We start from the raw sequence: 23,661 nt of genomic DNA on the forward strand, positions 1-23,661 counted from the left end.
AATGAAAAATGGAGAACAGATAAGGACATTACGGCTTGTCTACAGTGAAAAGAAGGACTGTGATATTTACTTTTGCCGTCGCCTTTTTGGAAACACAGGAAGAAGCAATCAGCTAAGGGAGCTTAGTGCTTGGAAAATCTTTTGTTCCTTTTGAGACAGCATGAGTACAAAACATAGAGAGGAAAACAACAAGAAAAAGAACAAGAAAAGATGGAAAAAACGTAGAACATGTCTGTATAATGCGTCTGTTTTATGTGTTGTCTTCTCAATTCAGAGGGCCCCATGCCTGTCTTTGCCTAGGGCCTCAAATTTCCTAAATCCGCCCCTGATCACATACTTATCCTTTATCTTCATATATATGGTAAAGTTAAAAAGTTAGTGAGCAGTAGAGAACTAATTTATGGCTTACACAATCTAGATCTTCTCTAAGAAACTTAGTGATTAATATTTTAAGCGCAGCTACGGTTTTAGGCTTTGCTGTGAGTCACAGAGCCTCATGATAAAATCACTTTTAACTTTCTTTAAAGGAGTCCCGCGGGCACCCAGCAGACCTACGAGATTAGTCAACCAAGTCTTTTCATTGCAACTGAGGTGGAGAGCCTGGCTGAGGAGGAGGAGGGGGAAGGAACGCAGTGGAGGGGGCTGTATTTGGAGGAGAGGGGGTCACCTTTTGTGCAAATATATCAACCAAGTAGACTGCCACTCGCGTCAGGTTTCTAGAGAGAGAGGGAGAGGCAGAGAGAGGCGCTCATTTCGCACAGAGAGAGAGATACGGAGAGGCAAATCAGCGCTGGAGAAAAGAAGAAAACACTTTCCAGGCCACATTTCCACATTTTTTTATCCTTAAAAATAAAATCAAAGTGACCACTTTGTCCTTAAAAAAATAAAAGTTAAAGAAGCGGTCATGGCCGGGATCATGGGACGCACGCCGCTCATATGCACCTTGCTCCTCTGGATACTTCACGGTAAGTCCACTACTTTTTCTAAACATTGCTCGTAATAACAGTATTATATGGAGTGGTGCGGCCAGGTTGGATTTTCGTGCCTGCAGGCTAGAAGTTTTCCACTTCCCCGCTCCGCACTAACTCCGACTCTCAGTGCGACATCAAACCTGTCCGTGCGCGCCGCGCCGCGCCGCGCTCTGTGCCAACTACTTTCCCACTTACTGGGATTTGGTCCCAACCTGTTCAGGTTTGCATTAAATCCAATATATATAAAAAAAAGAAAACAGGTGGAAAGCAAGTGTATCTGAAAAGGTGACTTATATTGAAGTTTTTTTTTTATTTACATCTTGAAGTGGGAATAATAATAAAAATCCCTCCTTTTGCGCAGCCGCTGTTGTTAAACTGATCAGTTAAAGTGTGTAAGGTAACTGGATGTGCCTGGAGTTTCCCCACTTTACTTCAGAGAGTTTCAGCTAATAAACATCTTCCCTGTGGACCAAACAATAAAACAATTCCTTATTATGAGCTGGGTCTTTTTTTTTTTTTTTTTTTTTACCATTAAACCCCTCATAATGTGTAATTGCTGAAAAAATACCACAACCCCATAAAGAAAATACTCCCTAATCCTACAATATCCATTGTAAATCACTCCCTTTGGACTAAAAAGTCTCTTTCATTTTGAAGACCATACTTTTGGATCAAGATCAGGCTGCAGTTTTCCAGCTCTTTGATGTCTGATCTTTAGGATTTATGTCTCCTGTGCTGGCACTGAGCCTCCACCCTCAGCCCTCCTTTATTGCTGCCAGAAACACCGAGCCAATTTAAAAGCAACCTGTTTTTTCTCCTTATATGATCAATATTAAAGCTGATGCGGTTATATTTGAGCATAAAACACTTTTTTAAGGAATGCTGCTTTTGATGCACTGTGCCTGATATATTTAATAGTACAGTTTTCTAATTTAATTTAGAGTATTTTCATCATGGGAAATTTAATTTCAATGTTTTTTGTTTTTTTAATCATAATATTCCCAAATCCCTGTATACACATTACTTCGTATTTTTATTATCTTTAAAAATATACACACACAATCACACAGCCAGAATCCTGGTTGAGACCATTACAGCTCCGCCTTTTACCTTTTTGGAGGGAGGAGGTGAGGGGTGGGGCCTGAGTGCTGGTTATTCCCCTCTCTGTGCTTTTCCTCCTCTATCACTAAATCTCTCACATGGGTCATTTGAACCAGATTTATACTGCCTTTCTAAAGTATTGACACCCCTTATAGTTGCTGTCAAATTTTGTGGCAGTAGTCCACAAATTTGTTAATGATAGACTTAACTGTAATCACTTACTATGCCAATCTAACATATAACATTTCTTTGATTGAACCCATTCTACCTTAACTGCATGCAATGCTGGTAGACTAACATCTGCATTTTCTTAGTCAGGTTTTCGATCAGGAATGTTTATATCTATGTTCCCATCTACTCTATCCAGCTTCCCTTTCCTTAGTGAAGACAAATATCCTTGCAGCATGATGCTTCCAGCACATCTTCACTGTACCTCCTACGTTTATTGTGAGTTAATTGCGAACTGGACTTAGAATGGTTTTATCTCAACAATGACATGCTTCACACCACTCTTCCATAAAGGCAAGATTTGTGAAGTCCTTGGGCAATAGTCATGCTGTCATTTCTCCCATCTGACCTTTGGATCCCTGCAGTTCCTCAAGAAATGTATGGGTCACTTGTCTAAGGCCCCTTTTACATAGACAATTTCAACTCTACAGGGCTCTTCTCCGCTTGGTCTCTCTCTACTCCGCACTAAACCTGCTACTATCAGAGCTGTGGCTAAAAACCCTACCTCCAGCTACCACTGTGGTGTTCTTTGCTGCTATTAACCATAAATTTTTGACGCTGTGGTAAAAACTAGGTAAATAAAGTGAAAAAAAATAATCGAAATGCAAAACAATGTTTATATTATTGTGATTGCAAGAATAATTTTGTATAAGGTATAAGGTTATTTTTATGATATGATCCACTGGGATAATTGTCTAGATCACAAACCTGCCTGAACTTTTTAAAAAAAGAAGGCACAGGTGCTCTTTGCCTGTGCAGGGTTTCAACATTATTGGATTCTGATTGAGGTGATCTGCTCCAAAGTTTGCCTGAAGAAGTTAAACAATTTTGGCTTTGAGACAGTTTTTGCTCATCCATGGTAAGAATGAAGATAAGGACTTTAAAGTGCAAACATCCAACTTTTGACTTGCTGAATCTGTGGAGCTGCTCTAGGTACAGCATGCCAACCCGTATGCAATTCTGAAAGTTTCTTTTTTTCCCTCAGTTCAGGTATAATTTCTAAATAGCAAAGATTTCTCATTTCTCTTCATCCTATGGTGAATCAGTGTATAGCAGTCTGTTCGCGTCACATTACAGACCTACTTAGCTCTATTTGTACCTTCTGATCAGGTATGAACCCCCCCCCAGTGCTGCAGAAAGAGCCTTAATGGAAACGCTCAAAAATGAGGCTGAGAGAACTGGGGCCAGAACCCCTGGGGAAGAGGGGTTTATTTCTCAGTGTCCTAATTAGTTTGGAATTGTATTGTATTGAGATTGACCCATGATCCTTGAGTTATTTAGCGTTTTTTGTTTTTACAACAAAGGGATTGGCTATTATTTTAGAATTAACTTCAAAACAGAAAATAGTGATAAGAATTGTGGCTTATGGTGTTACTTGATATTTGCTGATGTCCAAAATGACAGTGTTGCAATTGCCACATAACATTGAATATAAATATTATTTCAAAATATTTGACGTATTAACAGTATTGCATGTGTGATTGACTACATGATCTTACCTAAATTATCAGAGCAGACTGATGATTGTTTAAATAGGATTTATAATCACTTTTATCCATTCCAAACTATATGACCAGATATCACAAACTATTGTCTGATATTTGATTGCCTCTGTATCACTTTCATTGCTCTTATCACACAAAATTCCAGTAAAATATACCTAAATGTCTAAAATGGAATTAATGTAAAATGAAAAAGATGTAGTCTTGACCTGAGAGTGGTTCCAGTAGACAAAGACATGAGCTAAAGGCAACCCTCAGCAGTAGATCTTAACTCGATTTACTCGTTCTTCTGTGTTTTACTTTGTTTCTCTTCACCTGGACTTTGCTTTTGGGTCTCTTTTAATCCTTTTTTATTCCACCATTTGTCAGCATCTTAGTAACACAGCTCTGCTGTTTTCCAACCTTTAGCCTACTTCTCTAACCTGTAATTGAAAGAATTGGGTGTAGTGTGTAGCATATCAGACAGCTGCACTGTGTTGATTAAAAGGCTTGGTTCCAGGTGCTGAGACCCCCCTTTTTCCCTCACTGTTCCACGCCCTGGAAATGCAGCTCTAAAGAAAAAAAAACACATTTTCTTCATAGTTTTGTCTAACAATAGCTGCTCTTGTTGATTTTCAGTGGAAATGTGTCCTGTAGACCTGTTTTTTTTGTTGTAGGCACCCAAATGCTGCTTCCAAATACACTATATTGCCAAAAGTATTTGCTCACCCATCCAAATTATTGGAATCAGGTGTTCCAATCACTTCCATGGCCACAGGTGTATAAATTCAAGCACCTAGGCATGCAGACTGTTTTTACAAACATTTGTGAAAGAATGGGTCGCTCTCAGGAGCTCAGTGAATTCCAGCGTGGAACTGTGATAGGATGCCACCTGTGCAACAAATCCAGTCGTGAAATTTCCTCGCTCCTAAATATTCCACAGTCAACTGTCAGCTGTATTATAAGAAAATGGAAGTGTTTGGGAACGACAGCAACTCAGCCACGAAGTGGTAGGCCACGTAAACTGACGGAGCGGGGTCAGCGGATGCTGACGCGCATAGTGCGAAGAGGTCGCCAACTTTCTGCAGAGTCAATCACTACAGACCTCCAAACTTCATGTGGCCTTCAGATTAGCTCAAGAACAGTGCGCAGAGAGCTTCATGGAATGGGTTTCCATGGTCGAGCAGCTGCATCCAAGCCATACATCACCAAGTGCAATGCAAAGCGTCGGATGCGGTGGTGTAAAGCACGCCGCCACTGGACTCTAGAGCAGTGGAGACGCGTTCTCTGGAGTGACGAATCGCGCTTCTCCATCTGGCAATCTGATGGACGGGTCTGGGTTTGGCGGTTGCCAGGAGAACGGTACTTGTCTGACTGCATTGTGCCAAGTGTAAAGTTTGGTGGAGGGGGGATTATGGTGTGGGGTTGTTTTTCAGGAGCTGGGCTTGGCCCCTTAGTTCCAGTGAAAGGAACTCTGAATGCTTCAGCATCCCAAGACATTTTGGACAATTCCATGCTCCCAACTTTGTGGGAACAGTTTGGAGCTGGCCCCTTCCTCTTCCAACATGACTGTGCACCAGTGCACAAAGCAAGGTCCATAAAGACATGGATGACAGAGTCTGGTGTGGATGAACTTGACTGGCCTGCACAGAGTCCTGACCTCAACCCGATAGAACACCTTTGGGATGAATTAGAGCGGAGACTGAGAGCCAGGCCTTCTCGTCCAACATCAGTGTGCAACCTCACAAATGCGCTTCTGGAAGAATGGTCAAAAATTCCCATAAACACACTCCTAAACCTTGTGGACAGCCTTCCCAGAAGAGTTGAAGCTGTTCTAGCTGCAAAGGGTGGACCGACGTCATATTGAACCCTATGGATTAGGAACGGGATGTCACTTAAGCTCATATGTGAGTCAAGGCAGGTGAGCAAATACTTTTGGCAATATAGTGTATGTATTTGCTGAGCACAGATGAGAACTAAATATATAAGCAGACAGAACAGATGTTTGCTTTCTTTTAAGTGTGTCTTAGACTTTGGTTAACAATTGAGGTTATTTGTGAAATCAGATTTTTTTTTTTTATTAACCAAAGTCATTGGCTATTGGCTGCTGAATGTGTGACTCAGGCCATTACAGCAATATATTGCAAGTCTCAGCAAGGCATAGCATGGTCTAAAATTCCTCCAAATGTAAACATCACAGTATCATGGTGTTTATACAAATTGGTAAAAAAAAGCGACAAATTACTAAAGTAATAAATCACACTTATTTTTGCAGCTATATTGATGTTGTCCAAAGTTTATCAACTTAGTTTGTGTCTTTAATGAGTCAGATCACTGATCTTTCACAACCAGTGCTGAAAAACCAACTATTTTTTTGTATTTGTTAAATGCCTTTGATATCTCATTATTCTTGGTAAATGAGCATCTGTCTTTTGAGGGTCCTTTTGGAGTAAAAAAAAAAGAAAAAAAAAGAAAGTTTTGAAAATATAGTCTTGAAACTACTTTTACTTAAAATGTAAAAGCTGCTGACTAAAACTGTTGCATGAAATTAATGTGGAATCATCCCAAGAATAGTGAAGTTGCATTTGTTTAAAACAAGTGTTTTGACAGTTGAGACATTGGAAAAAAAAAATGAACTGGTGTCAGCCAGGAAAAAATAACAATTACATAGCAAATCAATAATATATAACTATGTAATTTCATTGCATACTATATTTAGGTATACATTTATTCGTTTGTAAGTTCTTTCTTATGCTGCGTTCACACCGGGGGCAGCTGGCGCGACAGAAGCAGCGAGTTTACATGCAAAGTCAATGGTTGACGCGCGTCAAGGCGCAGCAAAATGTCCCGCGGCGCGTTTCGAGCAGCAAGCGCAGCGCGTCTGAGCAGCCGAAGCAGCGCTTCGGGCGCGTTTTGGCATCTGACGCGCGCGACGCGCCGCAAACGCGCTGCTGCTCGAGATGGAAAAATTGAATTTTTGCTGCTCGACGCGCCGCGTCAACCAATCAGAGAAGCTGATCTGGGAGCTGGCTGGGAGAGAGACACAGCGCTGATGACACAGACCGCTCTGATTACTCCTCTTAAACAGTTTATTAACGCACAATTAACTTAAAATATATACATCTGCCGGCAGAATATGTTCGCTTTTATTATCCTGATGCCTGCAGATCGGATTATTTAGATGAAAAACACCTACCAGCTGCCACCGTGAACCGCGAGGAGGCGACCCAGCCAGAGGCTGCTGATGAATGGATTCCTTCTGTCGGCGCACCGCCGGTATGTGGGGGTCTGAGCGGCTCCGACAGAAATAATATTGGGAGGCAGGATTGTAATCTGGATGAACTGACTGCACTGATGAAGTTTTCAGGTGTATTTTCTCACTTAAAAACATATTAAAACTACTTTATTCCCACTGATCACAGCAAATATAGCTGCAAGGCAGAGAAAGGATAGTGAAGCTCCGCCCAACGCGCGTCAGACCCACTTTTGGACCGCGCAGCGAGAGCAGCAAAGCTGCATCAGACGCGCGTCTGAATTCACTGGTACAAGCAGCAAAAATGAAGCAGCAGACGCGATTTTGCTGCTTTTGCTGCCCCCGGTGTGAACGCAGCATTATTCTTTAATAGCAGAGCATATTTTCTAGTCACTTTATTCAAAGTAAAGGAAAAGTGAAGTGGCCTTTCTGCCAGCTGAATGACAGTGCAAAGCTGAGGGTTCAAGAGGCACAGTGCTGTGCTACTCTATTATTCACACAGCCAGAAAAAACATGTCCCTCTTGCACCTTCTTTGACATTGCACATAAAAGCATTTAAACAGCATTTGTAGCACACTTAGTCTAAAATCTCACCCTTCTTCTCTCATTGCTGTATATATTACTGCTTGCTGTGCTGAAAACTTGTCTGCATCAAAAGAAACATTGTTGTACTTCACAAGCCTTGACGTTCTTAGAAGGTGTACATATAATGCAATTTTATCAACAGGATTTTAGTAAACAGTATTGCCTAGTTATTCTTCTTTTCATCTGCATAAAAAAATGAAATATGATTCAAATTCAAAATTTCAAGGACAATCAGATCATCAGATGAAAATGAATTCAACTGTCGAGCTCTATGAAAAAGGTGTAAAGAATCATTTTGACAACCTTAGTTTAGATCAAGGTGTCAGCCTTTGACATGTAGAGTTGGCCCTTTTTGTCTAAGGCTGCCTTAATTCTACAAACTCATTTCCCCCCTTTTTTAATGTCTGTACCCCCTGCCATTGTTGCATCAGATGTGCACCCCCTGCAGCAGTGGGTAATTATTATGGTATTAGGCTTGAAAAAGAGCCATTTAAGCCACAATAAGATAAAGCCCAGTGGAGCTCCTTTAACAGCTGTCCTGGGGCACTTTTGGTCTCAGGTTTGTAAAGCTCCACATTGAGGTATGCAAAGGTGTCATCTACTTAGTGATCTATGAGTACACATTGTTTAATTGTACCATGAACTCATCATTGGCTGGAACAGTGGGGTCTCCTGATGTTATGCAACACCTGAAATCATATATCTGTCAGTGGCCAGCACATATTTGCTCCCTCTGGTATTTTAAGTGATCAACAATTAAAAAGCACAATATAATAGTGAAGTGGAAGACAAATTAAATATAAATATATTCAAAACCTTTTACAAATAGCTTAAGAAGAAATCTGGTTTGGATTTGTATATGCTCTCCTTTACTGTAATGCCACTAAATAAAGTCCATTACAGCCAATTGCTTCCCAATGTCATGTGATTACTAAACAGTCGAATGGCGTAATTTCTCTTAAAATTAACACAGCTCCTTTGCTGGGGCCTTACAGGTTTGTTGCAGCACATTAGTCAACAAATATCATCATAAAGACCTGGGAACGTACAACAAACATTGGAATAAATCAGTGGAGAAATTTCAACGCTGAGTTAAGTTATAAAACAAAATCCTCCTCTTTGAATTATTTCAGGTTAAATTGCACAATAGATCAATGAAAGTTTTATTTTTTCATCAGGTACAGGTAGGCAAGTCGTAGCTGACATGTAAATGGATGTGTGATTTGAATTCTGGAAGAACACTGAGTCTTGAAATTAGTTTTAACTGTAGCAGGGGTTTACCTTCCAACATAGCAGCCCTAAATAGTCACCAAAGCTACAATGGAACTGTTTATATCATAGCATGTTGTTAGAATGGGCCACTCTAACTCCAGACCTAAACATAATTCTAAATCCGCGTCTAGCCTTCAGACCTCTCCGTCCTGTCTGGCTTAGCTTAATCTTCTTTGCTGAGAAACGAAGAAAACAATTTATTATCCAGATATGCACAGCTGAAGGAGAAATACCGGTATCCAGAAAAGTTTTGCAGTTGTTATTGCAACCAGAACTTCTTCTACAACATGCTAAACTGTGAACTTAATAGAAATGTTTGAAAATCTTAAAATATTGAAAACCACATTCTATTAAATGTTCACTTCATAACAATATAGTGCTTTTTGGTCTTTCACATTAAATTGCAGTAAAGTACTCCAAAGCTTGTACATGCAAGAGGTATGAATGTGAAAGACATTGTAAATAGTGAAAGACTTGCTTGGAAATGCAAGCACATGTTTGTCCCTATGACTTTTAGGTCTTTAGGGGGAGTGGGTATTGAAACCGAGGCCTTTTAATGAATGTGTTTGGGGATATGAGTGACTCTGAGATAATCACTGAGTTGGAATAAGTGGAATTCCTCTGAACGTGCTGTTACCTGTCAGGTTATGTGGGTTTTAGTTTGTCATCACCTCAAATTCCACAGAAAATGCACTCTTTTTCATTTTAAAGCTCCCTCCTACCGCAGTTCTCAGGCAGTAATCTGTGCACAAACAAGCAACTACAGAGTGCTGTTTTTCTTCCCCTTAGGGGTGGTATTATTGGTGAGAGGAGTATTGACTCTGTATTGAGCAATGTTTAAAAAAAATGTCTGGCCATATAGTTCATGTTTACCATCTGAATAGCATGTTAAACCATTGTATTTCTGTGACAAGGTACTCAAGTACTCATGTTGGCGGGTGTGTTGGCAGCAAGCCCCAGACAACTGGGCATCAACACATGGTACACTGCACTCACATGGTTAATTCCCCAAAGTTGGTTAATTGGCTGTGGGTCAGACTAAAGAGGAAAAAGATTTTCCCCTATTTTTTTTATTTTGTTTTATAGGCACTTAAAAGGAGGAAGCTACACAGGCCTGAATGGGTTTAAACAAAAAGATGAATGTCCCATGATTTACTTTGTCAGCAATCACTCTCATTATCATCCCATCTGATTCGAACCTTCCTTATCTTTGCTTGCTTCTCTCTCACTGTCCATGTTGTTGTTTCCATTACAGCGAGGGATTCAATACATTCATCTTTTTCCAGTTGTTGGGTCTGATTGCTTGCTGTGATTTAACATGTTTCCTTTGCTTGTACAAACTGCGGTGCGTTAATGTGTGGGTTACTGTTAATGACCCCCCGAAGCTCCAGGAAGACAGCCTGCTGTTTTTAGAGGGCGAGGACTCTGTTTGCTTTTACACCTGTCCCTGGAGCCCTTTCACAATGGATTTATGGGCCACTATTAAGGATTTCTTTTTTTTTTTTAAATAAGACTGACCATCCTTCCCCCACTTGACCTTTTAATATTAAAACCACTTTCTCTTCTTATTTATCCGTCTCTGCCATGGTTGCTATTTGAATTGTGTTTTTTTTTTTTTTTTTTTTACCACCAACATTTTATAAGATTCTAAAGTAACATCCTCCCATAAATTGAAACTTTGGAACATAAATAGATCACAATAAACTTTTCCAAATATTTCTAAGAAATATCTTTCATTACAATATTTATTTCCTCTAACAAATAGAGATTTTTGTCCACAAATGACACTATAAAAGGAGGATAATTGGTTTTCTGGAACCATACAGTCTGGCATTTTTGAAGTGTGCTTTAAATGGATTGTGGGCGCTTTTTAAATCTAGAAGACATTTTTGCAACAAAGATTATTTATGCAGCATGATGGGATTGCCCGCTTTTCAACTAAAAGCAACCTCTGTTGGGACACCTTTTGTCCCACGAAGATAAATAATGAAAAGTTGAAACCTTGGATTTAATGGAAGGGACAACCCAAGCCTGAGGAAAGAAGACAACATAGATTGTGCTTCACCCACTGCAAATAGCTTCAGCAAAGTTAGATCACATTGGTTTCTGTAGCTGTTTTTAATGAGAGTAGAATGTGTCCTTCCTTGTTTTTTCTCAGTGTCTGAACAAAATGAAGAGTAGAACATTTCACTTTAGATCCCAGCTAAGTATTTGAGTGACATTAGCCTAAAGTTACTTTAGAGAAAATCTCATGTTGTTGGAAAACTAACCACGGATAGACACATTTTTAAATAATTTTTAACAAGTGCGATGGACAACTTCACACCTGTATTACTTTTGAACAGTTTAAACTCAAGAATAAATCAAGGATGTGAGGAAAGCTGAGACTTAAAAAAACCCAGGCAATACAGCAAAAGTTTTCTTTCATTTGGATTTATTTCCCCTCCAACGTGCTTGGTATGTGGTGAGAAGCTATTCAATGGTGCGAAGCAACTTTAAACGCCATCTCCAAACGAAAAACCCTTCAAGCCCATGGACTATTTTGTTCGCTTATGTACAAACAATGAGAAACGGGTAACTAACAGCCCCCCAAACTAAATCAAAAAAGCCCCACAAGCCTGTGTTGGATAAATATTGTGCGTATAGTTACTTTGTGAAGGCGTGACCTTGGAGATGTTGCTTATTTGTGTCTTTGTGTGAACAAATAGGAGCAGAACATATAATCTTATTGCTCCACATAGAGCTCCAATGGCGATCGCGCTGCAAAGTGCTGGCCTGTGTTTATGTGTTGCGAGAGGACCTTAAAATACTTCAGACAAAAAAGGGGTCAGATAATTAAGAGGTACAATTGATTTACTGATTATTATCAATCATCAATCAATCAATCAATCAATTACTCAAACCTGCTTGCAAATGATTGTGTGAGTGGTGTGCCAAGCGGGACACCTGGCTGATATATTTCATTATCTGAATGAACTGCACACACAGATTCAAGGCCAAAATGAAAACTTGCTACATGCACTGATAAAATGAACAGTTTCCATTTAAAGGTGCAGCTATGTGCAGCATGGTAACCTTGAGATGTTCCCGCTCACCGAGAAACTGCAAGATGCCAACACTGCTGCAATGTGCAAGTTGACTGGCACACATTTAAAAACTCTTGAGGAGAAGTTGTCTTTTTATTTCTCTTCAGGGAATGCCTTGACTGAGTTAGGGGCTCCGTATCCGTTGTTGGAAAGTACATGACTTTAAAAGAGCAAGAGGAACTCTTTGAACTGAACCAAGATTGTGTTTTAAAGCTAAACTTTGCTAATCTTCCTTTGGACAGTTTTTAGTTATCTGTGGCCAAGGAGTTCCCAATTCTTGCCAAAAAAGCTATATTGGCATTGCTCCCCATTTCAACCACATATCTATGTGAGCTGAGCTTCTTGACTGCGATAAAAAAGAGAGACTGAGAACTGTTGCTGTGTGCTTTGTATGTTTCTTTCTACCATTCCTGCAAGGATATCCATTTTGTGTTCATCAAAACAGGCCCAGGTTTCATACTGAGTATAAATACATTCAGAAACTGTATTGTTAACTATATCTATAATATATACTGTGTTTTGGTTGGTGGTGTGCCAGATGATTTTGTAAATGTAAAAATTGTGCCGCGGCTCAAAAAAGGTTGAAAATCACTGGTTTGGACAACACTGCTAACTTTCTGGTTTGTTCTTGATAAATACCAATATGAATAGTTACATCATAAACCAATGATTAAAATTGAGACTTTGCTGTCACTAATTGACCATTTTGCCATTTTGCAATATATCTATAGCCAAATGTGGTGTTTAAGTTGTGACATCATCATTCTTTAGCAAATTTAAGCTGTTACTTCGGATGACCTGTGCTGCTTTTTTATCTCTTTTGTTAGTATGTTTTTTATATGAAAATGAGTATTGTAGGTAAAAAAGGAAAAAAAAATGGTTATAACAATATAAATACATGACCTTTTGCATGAAAGTGAAATGCAGTGCTTAAAAATTAATACCCGAAAAGGGAAGGTGAAAAAGGAATCCTTAGAAATTGCTGAGACACAGCCTTTTACTTTGAGGCTGTGCTACCGTGAAATTAGTGGGAGTTGTAAGGAGGGAAGGAAGGAAGCAGGGTGGAAGGGATGAACATGGCTACATCAAGGAGTGGGATGAGAGACTGATTAGAGCGGAGCATTGTGCTGCCACTGTGTACTGTTGTTCTTGTCTCTAGGGAGGAAGTTGATGTTGATGTGTAATTTCAAATGCAGCCTTGAAAAGAGGCTCCATATCTCTGTATAGGCGTCCTTGCTGCTTCTGTTTGCAAAATGGGTTGGGGTGATGGTAGGGGTGGGGGCGGGATGGGCGGGTTTGAACAAAATTGAAAATTCACAAAGCACTTCAGGAGATGAGGTTAACAGCCAGTCCATTTGGACAGAATGCAGGGAGGAAGGACGAGGATAAGAACCTTCAGTTAATTTTTTACTGGAATATGCAGAGAAAGGCAGGATTTGCTTGAGCTCTTTCAACAATTCCACATTCAACACAGTGGTATTAGATAGAGATGTACAATATTATTTGTTTGGGATTTTCAGAGCATTATTCATGCTAGTCCCTTTTTTATATAATAAAAAAGTCTGTGACAGCAGGAACAAAAAATACGACAGGCTGGATAACATCAGGATTGAGGAATACCAATTAAGAATGGGGATTGCCATGCAAAAGCCTGGATCTGTGGCCAAGGAGATCATTTTCTTGGCAAGCAGAGGAGAAATCCTAACCCCTGTGCCCCTCCAACCTTAAACCCACCATCTGACTGCTGGCTGGGAGTGGGCCCTCTGGGAGCCCCGCAAGCTGTTGCCTCTCAGACATCAACAGTTGCCGCAGCAGCAGTTATTGAATGCACCCTTCAAATGAAGCCACACAACAGCCATTTTCTTTATGCACATGCAGAAACACACACTTGGGTTTCATTAGCACCTTCTGTCTTTTGGAGCTTTGGACTAGTGTCTAGAGAAAGCTTATAAATGCAAATTAATAACTCCGATTTCCTTTTCAAATGCTGTAAATTATTGGCTAGAGATTCATCTAACTTTTTATGGCCAGTTTCCAATCACTATTTTCATAAAGTTTTGTCCAATGTCATTTAAAACAATCAAAAATGATAAGTTTTCCCTGATAGGTTGAAAATGAAACGTTCTCAACAATAAAAGATGTATTGTAAAATTAAATAATATATTTCTCAAAACAGCACAACTTAACATCAAAATAAAGTTTTAAGTCATACAGATGAAGTTCTACTTTAATCAAGTTTTTCAGGGCCAGATGACCATATCAGAGAATTCCTGATGGGTCATCAACTTTAATCTAGTTAATGGTTAAGCTGCTGTGTTAACCTCCCCAGTGAGGCTGGTCACTGTTTGACAATGAGATCTTATTGCTTTAACTGGGCCGGAGGGACCTGGGAGACAGGCGAGGCAACATTAATCCTCAGCACTAGAAGGAGGAGGAAGAGGAGGAGGGACGTGCTAGCTGTAGTGTTTGTTTGTGAGGAACAGAGGTGCTATGTGTGTTTGCTGTATCGCCCGCCGTCTATTGTTTGCTTTAGAAGTTTCACTGTTTCCTGTGACTTGATGCAGGTGCGTGAGGGAGGGCTTGTTCCTGAAGTCATGTGGGAACAAGACTGCATCAGAAGTGACCAAATCCAGTGTCAGTTTTCAGAGCTTTGAGTCAGTCCCTTAGCCTGAGGAGATAACTCACCTTTGTTTTATGGATTTCTTTTTTTCTTAGCAGAGTCCCTCTAAAACTCCAGTGAAGAACTTAAGTTAACTTCACTGCTTTTTGCTATTCTGACCTTGACTTTGCAAGAAAAGAGTGGAGTTTCCATGCTCTGATTATTAATTTTCTCCTCAAGTCACTTTGTGTTTAGTAGACTGTGTATTAGTATTTTTTATTTTATTTTTTTTGCTTTTTGGTGAGTGTTTATTTCAGTCTCTCGTTTTCACCTTACAGCACAATTTTGCTTTCATACAATGTTCAGAATCTGCGTTTCTGGTTTGAATCGTTATTAATTATGTATATTAGAAGCAGATGCAACATCGTGTTTTAAGACTGCTTGCTGCTAAACAGGGTTGTAGTGTTTGGAAAAAAATATACAAGAAATCACTTCACGATTATTTATCTTATAATTAGCAATTCCTATTTCTGCATGTGTATTTCACTGAGAAAAGATTTATTGGAGGTCACCAATATTTCCCAATCCATCATTCTCTATTCTGTTCAAAGGTTGAAAACTTCATTTCCTGCCATCTGCTTTAGGTTTGCCTGTCTCCCTGTCTCACAACTGCAGACAAGTCTTGACAAACTGCAGCACCTTGCAACTTTTACACTTCCTCTAAGTTCACCTGTTAATACCTCACTGTCTCTAAAAATAGCCAACTTTGGATCTTCTCAGTTTCAGCGTACACACAGAAGAGTGTTATTGCAGGTGTGATCTGTTAGTGTACATGTGCAGTAAATGAAAGAGTTTTGCATTTTGCATTGCCTGCTTTCCAATCAGAGCTGATCACGCTCAAAATTAGCTATTTCCAGTCAAAAGACATGTAGGAAATGTTGTTTTTATTCTATCTTTTGTTAAAAATAGTTTAAATCTGTTTCAAACCTTATATGAAAAACTAGGTTTAGACAGAAGTAAATATAGACTTATGCTTTATTTATTTAATTACTTAAAATCTATATTTTTAATGTAAGAAATATTGAAAATATACATTTTTAGTAATATGAAAATAGTGATTATATATATATATATATATATATATATATATATATATATTTTTTTTTTTTTTTTCTTAATATTTAATCATATAAGCTTAATAAATGGTTGACCCACTTATGAATCCAGCTAATGTCAGGTTTTTATCAAATTCATCCGTTAAGCTAAGAAACATACACTGTGTATATGCTTCATTTTATTTTATTGGTATCGATTCTGAATATAATCTCATCATAAAAGTCGAGTTATATTTCTTCTTATCATTTGTTTTTTTGCTCATTTAGTAGATAAAAGTACAAGCTTCCATTTTGGCTTATATGTATGAATATTTAATTAAAAATCAATAGCTTTCTATTGAGTTATGACTCCATCAGACTAAATAACTCCCAATAACATGTCTGCAAGACAGGAAAATACATGTGATGGAAACTTATTGATACAATTACAAAGTGCTTAACTGGTTTAGAGACTTATGGCTCTTATTTCGGACTGCATCTTGCTACTTGCCTTTGTAGATTTGTCACAACTTTATGATCAAGTTTTCTAAATAAAATTAGAAAGTTTTATATGTGGAAGCCAGATGATTCTGTGTTGTTGTGCTTATGAACGATGAGAGAGGGATGTCCTGTCTGCTATATTGAGTACTAAGAGAAGTGTAAAGGTCCAAGATAGCTAAGTGGACGCCCTTTCATCCAGTTCTCACATACACATTTTGAAGGATGTGTCTGTGGAGAACGATGAAAGATGAACCAACTACACATGCCAATTAGCAGTCCAGGCGTGTGCACTTTTCATTGTGTCACTGTGTCCCTGCGAAATGAAAGCGGTGTATGTTTGGGGGGTTGGTTAATGGAATAAGCAAGAGGGTACATGTTTGATAATAAGTCCTTACAAAGGGGAACAGGGAAACGTTTGGGATGGCAGCAGGGTGGGAGGAAGCTGGAGCATTTCACGTCACTGCTTCTCATTATCTCTCATTTCTAGTCAGTTGAATACATATAATGATGAAGAACATTGATTTACTAATAAATTTGCAAGACAGAAGCAACAAAAGTTTAAAAATTAGTAAAAATTAGTGAAGGTGAAAGGCATGTTTTGAGGCTGACTTCGGCTGAAACAATCAATCAGATTAATCGTGATTATTTGCTTATTGAAATAATCGTCATTTAATTTAGTAATCGATTACAATGGGTAATCAGTATAGAGACTGTAAAACATGCCTTTAGCTGACAGAGGAAACCCGCTTAAAGCAGCAATTATACCAAAATAAAAAAAAAATATAAAAACATTTTGCATTTAAGATAAAAAGAAAAACGTTTTTGTTTGTCAAAATGCTCCATCCAGAACCTCTCAAGTGAAAAGTTTTGGCGGAACCTAGTTTCATTTCATGAACAATCTTCTTCAATGAACCTTTGGCTATCTGACTATTAATCAAAAAAGGAATCAACATATTAATCGATTTTCAAAATAATCTTTAGCTGCAATCTAAAGTTGAGATAAAATCACTCTCCAAACAATAAAAAAAATAATAAATTAAAAGAGCCAAAGTGTAAATTGTTACGTATTGAATAGTAGACAAAAGCAAACCGAAGGTGCTCAAACAGAACATTTTGGAAGATGGTGATCCTGTATACACTAGTACAAAATGGCCAGTAGACTGGAAGAATGTATGCTTTTATTAAGCTTTGCAGCTTCAAATAAAATGAAAAGCAGAAACTGTTGTATTAAAAATTAAAACCTGGCAAAGGACAAGAATCTGATATGCTGAAAATAGCTTAGCTGAAAAAAAATCTACTCAACTGCATTAAAGAAAACAGAACAACTGAAAGCCCCAAATGGTAAATCCATTTACATTACAGAGTTGAAACCGTTTAAGAAGTTGGACTGTGCTTTAGATGCATACTACCTCCACCCTGGCTTAGCTTGGCAGGGAGAGGTTCATAATAATTGAACTCTATTGATCTCACATTGGAGAAATTTACTTCTTCATTTATCCCATCCCCTTGGGGAGCAGTGGTCTGCCATCGTGTGGCGCCCGGGGAGCAGTGTGGGGTTAAGGGTCTTGCTCAGAGACCAGGAGTGGCAGTCTGTGGGAGTGGGGCTCGAACTCAGAACTTCAGGATCCCATGCTCTATGCTCTAACCACTAGGCCTCTACTCCCCTAAATGGCTGAATCCTTTCTTCTGTCTGCATTCTCCAAGACACCATCTGGACTAGAGTTAAGTGAAATTCATGTTCCTCAGTAAATGATTTAAGTATACAGTAACTAAATAAATTAAGTGATTGAGTTCAACTTTTTTTCTCATTTGGTAATTCATCAATATGACTTCACTATTTGTATTAAACTACTTAAATACACAACCTTTTGTTTTTGATTTTTGAATTTCTTCCAATGCACCTTTTTTTTAATATACCTAATTTTTTGGGGACTTTTACAGTTGTCGTTCAGGTGAACTTTAGGTGAGGTCCTACTCTGTTTGCACCTGAACAATGCTACATTGTAAAGACATTCCTTCTGGCTGTTGGAATGCAAGTATTAAAACTGGGTTGATTAAACACACAGCACAGAAAGAGACAGGGGGCTGAGGGAAAGGAAGGGGATAGGAGGTTTAGAGAGAAGGGAGTGAAGGAGGGTAGCATGAAAGGGAGAGTCTGATAAAAGGTTGCACTTGGTAATACTTTGTGAGCACAAATGCACACATGGTTCGATACCTGCATGCATGTAGAAACATGTGTATCGACAAATATAAAGCTGCAGGTATCTAGGTTGCAAACGTGAGCTCAGAATGCTTACTGCATTAACCTAACCAACACTAAACATATCTGTGTGTGTGGGTGGGTGGGTGTTTGTGTGTGAGAGAGACAAAGGGGAGTGTTAACAGTTGGTGCTGAACCAGAATTTGCAGCGTGTGTGGGCATTCGTCACTTGGGGCGGTCAGGACTGTTAAAAGCATGTGAACATTACTGGAACCCCAATGCAACCTGGAATCCGGACCTAACAGAGGTTATAAATAAGTTTGTGTGTGTGTTTGTGTGTGCATGTTCGATCCAACTTCAAGGAAGTACCAGCTGGTAATGGGACAGCAATAGGTTTCCTCTAAAGCCAATCCTTAATGACAGAAAAACCTCTGCTTTACTTAGCTCCCATTTTTTTGTTATTGTCCAAAGCATTGCCATATTTCCTACTCAAAGGATTTAGAATGGCTTCTCATTAAGTATGACAAGTTTAAATCTTAGTCAGAAAATATGATTTTATATACTTTATATACTTATATGCATGTTTCTTCTTCTATACTAACTGTAGTTGTGGCTTCTTACTTAGCAGCTGGTGATATATAATCCAGGCTGTCAGAGTTAAACCTGTTCTAGTTGGCAAGGATGTTGATGTAAAGTAAAGCTTGCCAAAAAAAAAAAAAAGAGAAATCTACCATTGAGGGCCGGTGCCCTTTTATGGAGCCCCTCACCCACACACAATCGTACACCATGCTGGTCCATCTGTTTGTAAGGGTGCAAATGTGTGTGTTTGGCTCTGGTTTACGATGCAGTTGGTGTTCGTGTTGAGGATAGCATCAAAGCCAGATCCACCATTGGCATTGCAGCGTAGAAGACACGCAAAAATCAGGATTAAGCAGAAACACTAAACTAATACTAACTCTACAATAAGATGACCTGAAAATACTTCATGCTCATAGCAATTGAAAGAGGAGTAACCCTTATGGCTACACTGATAACTGGCTGAAGGACTAACTTGTCTTCCTGGGGCTGTGCACCTGTTTTCTCTCTGACCTTGCTTTGGTTGTATCCTGTATTTTAGGAAATACTTTCCTCCTTTCACCCACCAACCTTAAAATTGAACTTAAAGCTTAAAATGTTAGTATTATTAAATGTTACTATATTGTTAATGTAACGATATTATTATAAAACTGAGGGATGATTTATTTTACATAATGATGAATTGGTAAAGTTAGCTGTGCTAAGCATTAAATATGTGAATGCAACAGAAAACTAAACCCTAAAATCCATTTAAAACCTTGAAACTGGGGTTAATCATTACTGTATATAGATGATTAAAACTTTTCCTAACAATCAGAGCTAGTATCTGCAGTTTCTAAAAAAAAGAAAGCTTATTTAGACATTTTATTTAAACCCAAGTGCAACAGAACAAATAGTTTATTGTAGATATAAATAAAATTCTTTCCCTGACAACTAAACTTTCCACCACACAGTTTAGAACTTTTAATAAGTTCTTACTTATTTCTTTTCATGAAAGTATTTATTTTTAACAACATAACAAGCCATAACTCTCTGTTGAACATTGTCCAAAACAATGAAAATGTTATGTTCAGGACAGATAATGGCTAACATTTACTGTCCTGCAAAGTATAGTCGCCTATAAGTTTAACCAAATGTGGGGCTAAAATTAGTAACAAGGTTTATTAGAGAAGAAAAAACACAAGTAGGAGCTTTATAATGAAATACTTGAGTATTTTTTCTTGAATAGTCTATCCATGGGGGAAGTTTGATGATGTCGCACATGGGAGGAGTGTGGCCCAGTGGTTAGGGCTCCCTGAGCAAAAGATCCTTAACCCTACACTGCTCACCGGGCGCCGCACAAAGGCATCCCACTTCTCAGGGGATGGGTTAAATGCAGAGAGTTAATTTTGTTGCTCTGTAGTTGTGACAATGTAGTGAAAATAAAAGCTGGAAAAGAAAAAAAAATATATATCTATTCTCATGTTACATAAATCTTATTCGTTTAACCAAACCGTGTTTTCTTATATCAATTCAGTGCTTATTTTATTTTGATCCAATACTAGGGGTAACGAAGTGACCCAAACAGAAGCTAGTTCTGGCTGCTCTGTTTGTACATTTTTTCTGTGTATTTGATTTTATATTATTTCACAACCCATTGCCAGTTGGTCTTTTTGCAGTTTCTTTATTCAAGCCTGCCTGTGCTCTCAATCGAAAATGTGGTCAGAGCCCCTGCTGTGGATTATCATTCAGGCGACTCGCAGAGGGCAGATCAAGCTTCCAGTGCAAACATGAGACAGTATCCAAATCATTGCCCACTTGGCTCTATGATTGTGGAAACAAGCAACCCTATCAGACTCAGCCAGGCTCAGTCCATGAACCATGTTAGCCAGTGATACTATACACTTCTGTGCCTCTGTTTGTTTGCATCAGCTGGTGTTTAGTGCATTACAGTCCAAAATGGAATAAATCACCAGAAGCTATTACTGGTTGTTTAACATGTGGGTGTGAAGAGGAGTTTGACTTGCAGAAACAATGTTATGTAATTTTAATAAAGTTGAATCCCTAAAAGCTTCTGCTCAGATTTATTTTTCAGTGGTTGGTGGTGGGCCAATACAATAATCCAGTTCAGTACGTTTTACTATTAATATACTTATTTTTCTTAATTCATTTTCCATTTATAAAAAAATGTTACAATGACGGGTCACCAGTTCATCATCAAACAGATGGAACTGCTTTAGAAACCTTCTATCCGGAGTGATTATTGCAGCATTTATTTTGTCTCAAAGGACAAATCTTAGAAAAGGAAGTGGATTGAAACCCAAGTTAAAAATGTTTTTTTTTTTTACTGCAACTGGAAGTCAGTAGCATTTCCTTACCATTGTAGTGCTCACTACTGGCAAGCTGGTAATATACTTCTTTATATTCAATGTGTTTAGAAATCAATGGGCCCGTGCTTAGATGGTTTAGACCTACTTCAGCTATGTTTTTACAAGCTTTGCAAATGTATTAGATTTCTGAACCTTGGACTTTCTTGAGACCTAAAACTTTAGATGGTGTTTATTTATTTACTTATTCCTCAAAAGGAGAAATTGAACTTCAGTCAGTGATGTGTTGAATTAAAGACCCACAAAAGGACTAAATCAGGCAATTTAAGAACTCAAGGAATTTGATTCAAGTGGATTACTCCACTAACGATAAGTTTCGGTGATGTTCAGCTCCAAAGATCAGATTTTACCAATCGAATGATCAAGTTAGTTTACTTGGCTGGAGGTTCGTTGTTCATTCAAATCAGTTTTTATACATTTTATGACATATAACTCCTTTATATAGCCACATATGGTATTTGTAAAACCTTTTAGGTGTAACAAGCATTTGGGTTGATATATAACAGACAACAGAGGATGAACATGTAGATGTTGGTAGAGTGATTATATAAATTAATAACATTTTATTCATGAGAACACATCTGCCCCAATCTGCACTTTCCTTTTGCCTTAACTTGTGCATTGCTGAAACTAAAGTTTTAGTGTGTCCTTTAAGCATTCTTCCTTCCATTCCCATCTCTGGTTCTTAGCTCATTATAGAGACACAGGGTGGGTTTTTCTGCCCTGCAGCAACATCTTTACTTGAAGATGGAGTGTTGGAGTCATGGAAAAAATTCTGGAGCTGCCGATGACAGACAATCTCCCCTTCTCGTGCCATCAACTTGGTTCACTTCTTTTCCACATTCCTCTGGTGACATTTGGTCAGCCGTCTCTTATCTTCCAGGTTTTGACAGATTTTCCCCTCATTCCACTTCCTTATTTACCCTAACTCTTCCCCAACGGATACTTGAATGGACAAGCTCTCGCTTGCCTCTGCTAGCCTCCAGAAACCACTGTTTTGCCCACCTCATCATAAATATCAGCGTTTGCCTTCAGCCGTCTAACTCAACTGCAACACATGTCTAATGTTAACCTTAGCTTTGCAGAAGTTAAAGTGTCTTTAAATGGCATTTGTGATAGGCTCAAAAGACTGAGTAACCAGTGTGAGTCATATAACAAAAATTCTGATGTTATGTTATGATCTCTATAAGTCTGATTTAAGATCCAGAATTCATCTCACAGGTTCATTTAAATGAAAAAAGCTTAATAAGGCACTGTGTTGGCTGTTCTTTCTTTGCCATTTTTTTCTCCCTATTTCCTCTCGTAAGCTCGTTTTTCAATCACTCAAATCTGACTTTTTAATCCTAAATGAAATATCGGTCCTTCGGTTAAAACATGAAGGAAAATACAGAGTTTTTTTTTCCAGTTGTTTTCCTAATTCCACTAACCTAGTTAACCCCTCCTCTCTCACCTTGACCTCAGTGTCACTTCCCTTCTACTTCCTCCTCCTCCTCATTCTCCCACCGCCTATCCATCCTCTCACTCTGCTTCTAGTATGATGTTTAATTCTACCCTATTGCCAAATTTTTTGGAGAGGGAGGAGGTTGATGAGGATAGTCAGGGCTCAGATAACGATGCTTCCTCAACCAAGCAAAGTCAGGGGGGAAAAAAACAACAAAAACTCCTCCTACTAAAGATATACACACAAACACATACGGCTTTCCTTTTTAGCTCTCACTAGATGAATTCTTCCCAGTCTCCATTCTTGTAAACAAACAGCTTTTGCAACGCCTACCTGGACCATCTGCTTCAGTAAACACCCACAGCAAGACCTTTCTGCAAGGTCAGAAAGCAGGACGTTTTTCTCACATAAAAAAAAAAAAGGAATTCCATGGTTTAGCTCTAGTTTGTTTACTCCTACACAAAACAGGGTATCTATTCAGGCATGATAGTTAGAGGCTGCATGTACGGCACTGGTCACAAGTTTTATATATAATTTTTATCAACAGCTAAAAGCTTTTTAGACCCAGTATGTGATATGCATGCATTCACATTTGATTAGTTCTGGCTGGATATTTGACCATTATTCTAGGAAGAATTGGTAGAGCTTTCATTTTTCATTTTTTTTTCTAATTTTGACCTTGCTTTTTGCTTTGGAAATTTTAATGCATATTGTAAACACACATCCTTTTTTTTTCTGTTTGTCTTCACTTTGCTATGGGACATTTATCAAAATTTCAGCGGGGCTCTATGTATATCCATAACATCCACAATACATTTAAAATAGTTACTAATAGATGTTTTCAAGAACAAAGATGTGTATGACTCATCGTTAAACAAATTTAGATTTAGTCTATTGGGCTCTTTTT

The 23,661-nt window shown here is 38.5% G+C and overlaps 1 protein-coding gene across 6 annotated transcripts in view; it reads left to right on the forward strand.

The window, feature by feature from the left end:
- Positions 1-712: 712 nt before the first annotated feature.
- The window catches only part of bcam (basal cell adhesion molecule (Lutheran blood group)), a 72,941-nt gene continuing 49,992 nt past the window's right edge, over positions 713-23,661 (forward strand). For all 6 annotated transcript variants that reach the window (XM_038307117.1, XM_038307118.1, XM_038307120.1 and 3 more), the window contains exon 1: positions 713-965. In XM_038307117.1, coding sequence (XP_038163045.1) covers positions 905-965 — 61 coding nt within the window. In that variant the 5' untranslated portion in view covers positions 713-904. The remainder of the gene's footprint in view (positions 966-23,661) is intronic.

This window comes from Cyprinodon tularosa, unplaced genomic scaffold (genome assembly GCF_016077235.1).
Source record: "Cyprinodon tularosa strain WSP-4 unplaced genomic scaffold, ASM1607723v1 ctg60, whole genome shotgun sequence".
In the NCBI taxonomy this organism is placed as follows: Eukaryota; Metazoa; Chordata; class Actinopteri; order Cyprinodontiformes; family Cyprinodontidae; genus Cyprinodon; species Cyprinodon tularosa.